General features: G+C 45.4%; 1 protein-coding gene across 3 annotated transcripts; it reads right to left on the bottom strand.

Annotated features, from left to right (window-relative positions):
• Positions 1-493: 493 nt before the first annotated feature.
• On the bottom strand, positions 494-6,003 carry LOC119014138 (WAP, Kazal, immunoglobulin, Kunitz and NTR domain-containing protein 2-like). Of its 3 annotated transcripts, none has more exons than XM_037089077.1 (4): positions 5,529-6,003; positions 4,365-4,607; positions 3,545-3,861; positions 494-2,559 (listed from the first exon to the last, which is right to left on the bottom strand). In XM_037089077.1, the coding sequence occupies exons 1-4, from the start codon at positions 5,553-5,555 to the stop codon at positions 1,359-1,361; spliced, it is 1,788 nt and encodes a 595-aa protein (XP_036944972.1). In that variant the 5' UTR covers positions 5,556-6,003; the 3' UTR covers positions 494-1,358. The 3 variants fall into 3 exon arrangements, with proteins under 3 accessions (XP_036944972.1, XP_036944973.1, XP_036944974.1); XM_037089078.1 differs by lacking the exon at positions 5,529-6,003 and adding an exon at positions 4,725-5,240; XM_037089079.1 differs by lacking the exon at positions 5,529-6,003 and having other exon boundaries at positions 4,288-4,395.
• Between the last annotated feature and the right edge of the window lie 231 nt (positions 6,004-6,234).

Raw genomic sequence — 6,234 nt, forward strand, 5'->3', positions numbered from 1 at the left:
TCTTTGCTCTCCTTCAGTTCCTCTCTTCTTCTTTTTTCTTTTTTTTTTGTCTGTTATGCCCCTTTAACACAGATGTGGCCAACTGAGTGAGTGAAAGAGAGAGAGATTCGGCCAACATCCCTCTCCTTCTCCTCTTCCCCTTCACCCCGGCCTCTTCTCTTGCACATGAAAGGGGCCGCCCGAGGCCAGTGGATGGCCGGTGGGGTGTGTGCTATGCGAGGGCCCCAGACCCAGACACAACACAACACACAGCTCTGCAGGCCACCACAGCTGGGCTGGAATGTGACCTGCTTCAGACGAGGGCCCTCTCTGTGTGTGTGTGTGTGTGTGTGTGTGTGTGTGTGCAGTACAAGTGGGGAGGGAAGGAGGAGGACATGGATGGAGGGATGTCAACTACAGAACAACACATGCACCGGCCGCATGAGCCTTTTGATAAGCTGGGGGAGCATGTTGGGTGCACAACAGCATCACGAAGCAAGGACAAGGAGCAGCGTTTGGTCAATTATCTTTATTCATTCTGCCATCATGTTCCATCAAAGTTTGAATGAAAACTAATATATAATAGATAACAAAAAATATGTCTGTTCTCCGTGTAATTAGATCCACGGAGAGACATTCTGCCTATATATATATATATATTTATATTTATATATATATATAAATAAATACAGAATATAGAAGTCCACGTACATGTTTTGTGTTGTAAAATTAAAACTTATCAAAACAGATTCCACAGAAATGTGGATCCAAAGAGCTTATTTGATTCTGGTACATACACTGAGGCTTGCAAATTGCATTATGGTGAGCTCAAGTGCTCCGGACTGATGTTACGTAACGTCTTCGTTGCGATAACCCACAAGAACATAAAGCCCAACGTACCAATCACATTAAAACATACTGCTAACCAAATGATATTAGTGTGTTCACATTGGAGCGGAGATATATATAAAGCCATTTTAGTAAACACTTAATAAAGATTAAATACTTTGTACAGTGTAAATGCTCGTTGCTAATGCTATTCTACCTGCCTTTTTTCCCAGACAGTGTACCCTCGATGTGGCCATGAAAACTGTCTAGAGCTTTGTGGACAAGTCTGGGCACGGCATTCGTGAAAGAAATCATGGCAAGAATAAAAAGCGAGGAGTGATTTTCTGAGATTTGCTGAGCAATAGGGAACAAAGTGAGGGAGAAAAAAAAAAACAAAAAAAAACATCTGAATCAGGCAACAAAATGTAACAGATAAGTTACTGGGTTTGTGTTCCCTGGCAGTTGTTCGGACTGGTGAGGTCACTGGAGTTTGGAATAAATCAGAAAACAACATAACATGACTTTGAGTGAGTGCGAGATTTCGGAAGACTCTACTGGACGGCAGAGAAGTCTTTCAGGAAATCGCAGGTCTTCTTGTGGACAATCTCACGAAGCTTCCTGATTTTGCGAGTGCTGGAGGAGCCCACGAAGCTGTCGGGCTGCAGGACGGCCATCCCGTTGTTGACGTCCCCCATGATGATGAGCTGCCCGTTGGCGGTGGTGATGTTGGGGCAGGGGCAGTTCCAGTCCATGTTCAGGAGAGTCACCTCCAAGGGCTCTTTGCCAAAGAACCTCAGACCCATCTTCTCATCCTTCAAGATCTCCTCCACCGTCACCAAGGCGTGGCCGGACTCCTGCTCCTCCGTCAGCTCGGTCACTCGCCCGAGGATCACAAAGTCACTCTTGCAGAAGCTGGTGACCATCTTGCCCCGGGGTTTACATATCTTGCAGTTGTGGTTCTTCGGAAAGGGGCACATCTCGTCGCAGGCTTCTTTGGACTCGAAGTTGTTCTCGTTGCCGCCACAGCCTCCGTACACGAAGGACTGGCACTTTTTGAGGGCGCTACTGTAAGCCCAGCGAGGTTCGTAGGCTTTGCAAGGCCCTTGGAGACTCGGTAGGCTGCAAGGAGCGGACAGCTCTCCTCCGCATGACAGCATGCAGGCTTCGTAGGTGTCGAAATGGTTACGGTTTTTATTACACTGACTGTAAGTGAAGGTGAAGCAATTGTTCCTCTTTGGCTCATAGTACCAGCTCATGCTCTCCTCCCCACAGTCATCTGTGTCCGGACTCTTAAGACACTCTTCAGCTGGAAATGGCAGGTTGGTGCTGTTCCCCTCTGCATTCTTACCTTTCGCTTCTTTTCGGATCACTACCAAGGGAAAGTGCGATGAAACACTCCCCCCGACATTTCTGGCTGTGCACGTGTAGATGCCGGCATCCTGAAGTTGCGCATTGTATATGACCAGCTGGCCGATGTTGGTGACCACAACGTTCCCTCGGACGTGGTTGGGTCTCATTATGGTGTTGTCCTTGCCTTTCAGTTGCTTCTCCCAGGTGATTTCTGGACGTGGCTTCCCGGACACCTCACACAGGAAGCTGGCTGTCTCACCCACGAAAACAGCCTGTTGGGTGGGGCCGCTGTGTATGGTGGGCAGCTGGATGTCGGCCGGGAGGGTGGTCTGTAGGGCAGTGGTGGGATGTAAGGTGGTCTCCGCGGGGATTGGACTGGTGTTTGGCCAGGTCAGGTGGTACCTGTAAGTAGGTTAAATGACAAATGAATTAATCAGAGCGAGGAAATGTCTAAGACTTTTCTTTAAAGGTCCAGTGTGAAGGTTTAGAGGCATATAATGGAGCGGTTGCTGACTGCAAATAACTCAATACTGAACACCCTTGTAAGCGAGTATAGAATGCTAAAAATGCAAAAGGCCTTTTCTGGAGGCAGTTTTTAGTTTTTGTAAAAACATGGCAGCGCATCTGCCAAAAACAGACAATGATTTTTATTTTACAAAACAATTCTCACTCCCGAACTGTTAAATGCAGTGACTTTGTCGGTGGCCCCAGGCTTCAAACTATGGCGCTCTACCTTCCCCTTTAACACGGTCAAGTTAGAAATGATGCGTGTACAACATCTGGTTAGACTCAGAAATAACGCCTCTTTGCCAACTCACATTTTGCTGTTACTAAAGTTGTGAAAACAGCTGCGGTTTGGTCAGGTTTAGGCACAAAAACTACTTGGTTAGGTTTAGGAAAAGATAAGGCTTTGAGTTACAATAACTACACTAATTGAATAACTTACATAGGTAACATAACTTCAAAAAAAGTCAGTTAATCAGACACAAGACTCAAATCCTGCTCTCATGGCAGAAAGTTCTGTGTATGACCCGCCTAGCCAACCAGAGAACCACCCAATTTGTACTAAACGTCATATTTACAAGTGAACTGACTCTAGCCAGGCAGCTGTATTTGACATACGAGTGAGAAGTGCCTGTACTTTTAGGTAATACACTCGAAATACAAAGAAATCATACTTTTAGATATTATATTATATTCCACTTATGCCTCAAAACCACCACACACTGAACCTTTTCTGTTACACACAGCCTACATTCATTATTCCATGCTTCGGCCATTTAAACTTTGTCTCAAAATGCCTCAATTTTGAGTTCTAAAACGAGCCAACTTTACCTCATAACACCACAAAACAAATAGTAGAGATAGAGAATACTTAACATGTTACCTGCAGGTGACCTCAGAGATAGAGATACCCTTGGTACAGGCCTCGGCATCCATGTAGCACTTGTTATAATAGGTCATGCCGTCAGACGCACAGGTGAAGTGGGGTTCTCTCTCACAGCGGTCCCGGCACTTACAAACGGGCTGGCCGTCCCAGATGTCGCACTCCGACCCTTGCTGGGAGCACATGAACTTGTCGCAGGTGGCGCCCTTTGGCATTCCAACGGGGCCCTTGCTGCCCTTGATGTCTATGTAGCGCGCTGCCACACAGCTCTTGTTACCGCAGACGTTGGGGCAGCACTTCTCGAAGGACTCGCAGTCCTACGGTTGGAAAAGAGACAGGACGTTGGAACCAAATGCCGCTGTGTTCTTTAGAGTTAATGTGCCATACTGAATACAACATAAAGCAGACAGAGTTAGTTGTGACTCTTGGCGAAGTCCTTCACGTTGTCAGTGTGGTAGAATAACAGCATGAGATTATTTTTGTTGAACTGGATTTCTGCTTGGTATTTTTTCCTTTAACACTCCAGGCAGCAGCAGCTCATGCACAATGAAAGGGAAACAGGAATTGCTGGGAACAGACACAATGTGATAGATAGATAGATAGATAGATTGATAGATAGATAGATAGATAGATAGATAGATAGATAGATAGATAGATAGATAGATAGATCACAACTCTCTTTAAAAATAAAAATCTCAATTACTCTGCCTCTTTTTAAGATATGGCCTCACAATATCTCTCACTTCACTTCTTTCCAAACTGCATTTCTGGCCCACTGTCCACACGTTGCACAATTCCTCGGCTGCAGGCTACAGCTCACCTGGTCGGATTCACACTCGCGCATGCAGGTGCTCATAGCATCCACCCACAGGTTGGGGTTGAGGTCGTTCGGGCACAAGCCTGCGTGAGAGTACACCACCTTGGCCACGGACATGGGCATGGGCATCGCCCTCACGCGGCAGCTGTCCATGTAGAGGAGAATAGTGTAACATTGTCCCAGGAGAAACCAAATCCACCGGGGAAACAGCATCCACCACATATCCGGCGCGTAACAGAGCGGACACTACAAAAAAAAAAAAAAAAGAAGAAGAAAAATAGAAAAGAAAAAAAAAATCTGTAAAATCCAACAAGTTTAACAAGACTTTAAAAGGTTTTAAAAAGTCCTCTGACTATCATCAACCTGTCGCGTGGTTCTTTTCTAACGGACGGTGCGTGAAAAGAGCGAGAGCGAGGAGCGCGCCGGAGCGGTGCGGACGCGGAGAGCTCTCCAGGTCAGTCGCTCCACGTTTAATAGCAGCGAGAGATTAGGGCTGCGGCGCGCAGACCCACTTAAGATCTCAAACTACATGAATTACAGTGGTCTGTCTGGTCGGAGGGCAAATCCCAGCTGAGTTACAGTTATGATCAACTTAATTAAAGGAAGAAGAGGAGGAAAAAAAAAAAAAAAAGTTCGCCAGCAGTTTGCAGGCGCTGTTTCGCAGAGGACTGGCGAGACACCTGTGCGTAAGGCGCCGGCTGCCTTAACCCTTAACTTGCAAAGTCGGTGCGAAGGAGGAGATATTTAGCAATACAATGACAGCAATGGTGGACGATGTTTATCACACAGCACTGGTGTTTAACAATTTAAAAATGAAATAAATGTAAAGATGCCAAAAAAGGAGTGTAGTTTTTTTTTTTATTATGTCAACAGACTTCATCTTACTTTTTCACAAATAGTTATTAAATTATGGCATTTCATATAAGAAGAGGCTTTGGGAAAGTTCAGTTATTTATTTATTTTTTCACGTATTTAAACACAGTACTCAAGATAAACGACGACTTGCACTGTTTCCTGTCCAGCTGAACAAAATGTCTCCAGCAGAGGGCACCGAACTTAGTTACTGCAGCTCCTCTGTGGTGCAAGGCTTCACTAGAAGTGCTTGTGTAGAAGTGGTTGCATTATGTGTCATTAAAAGATGGTTTCTCATGCGTAAATTGGCGTTACATTTTGGTTGGTGATTAGGTAAAGCATCTCTCCTCCTCCAACTCCAGCTGGATCCTCTTCTCCCTCCTCCACTTCTTGTATGACTTTCTAGGTGGGTGATAACAAGAGCCCCGGGGTGATGGTGCCATAGTAGTCACTCTTATTACTCATGCACATATTGCATCATAACTAATTGCTCTAGCAGCTGATTGAAGATGTAAATGTCACTGATCGAGGCATCAGACTGTTCTTCCATCAAGACCGGGCAGAGGCAGAAATTGCAACTTTGCGACCGCTGTGCATTTGACTGCGCCATAAAGCAGTCTATCAATCTCAAAATAATCAAATAATCAACATCATCTCGAAATCCCATCATGAAAGAAATAACTCCTAAACGGGCATCCGCACCTAAACCTACTGATGGTTTATTAATTACTCCAAATATATGAGACATTCAAGCAGTGTCGATGCTGGCATACTGTGTGGTGCGGTTAGTGTTAACACGGACAGCTAAAAACAAATGGAAATACTATGAAGTTCAGGGCTCAGGCTATCACAATATTGACACGTAAGAAGTCCCAAGTAGTACAGACAGTTTGATATCGTGCTGCGAAAAACGGGTTTCTTCCCCAAAAGCCAGTTCCAAGAAGTGTTGCAGAAAAAAAAGGGGGGGGGCTTCAAAGCAAAAAAGGACTAGGCTGGCGGTCTGTTTGGTCATCACACGAAC

This window comes from Acanthopagrus latus, chromosome 23 (genome assembly GCF_904848185.1).
Source record: "Acanthopagrus latus isolate v.2019 chromosome 23, fAcaLat1.1, whole genome shotgun sequence".
NCBI classification, from domain to species: domain Eukaryota; kingdom Metazoa; phylum Chordata; class Actinopteri; order Spariformes; family Sparidae; genus Acanthopagrus; species Acanthopagrus latus.

Coding starts and splice junctions, on each gene's coding strand:
- LOC119014138 (XM_037089077.1), bottom strand. CDS start 5,555: ATGCTTTACCTAATCACCAACCAAAAT. Junction 3,862..4,364: donor GCGAGTGTGAATCCGACCAG/GTGAGCTGTAGC, acceptor TTCCAACCGTAG/GACTGCGAGTCCTTCGAGAA. Junction 2,560..3,544: donor ATCTCTGAGGTCACCTGCAG/GTAACATGTTAA, acceptor ACCTACTTACAG/GTACCACCTGACCTGGCCAA.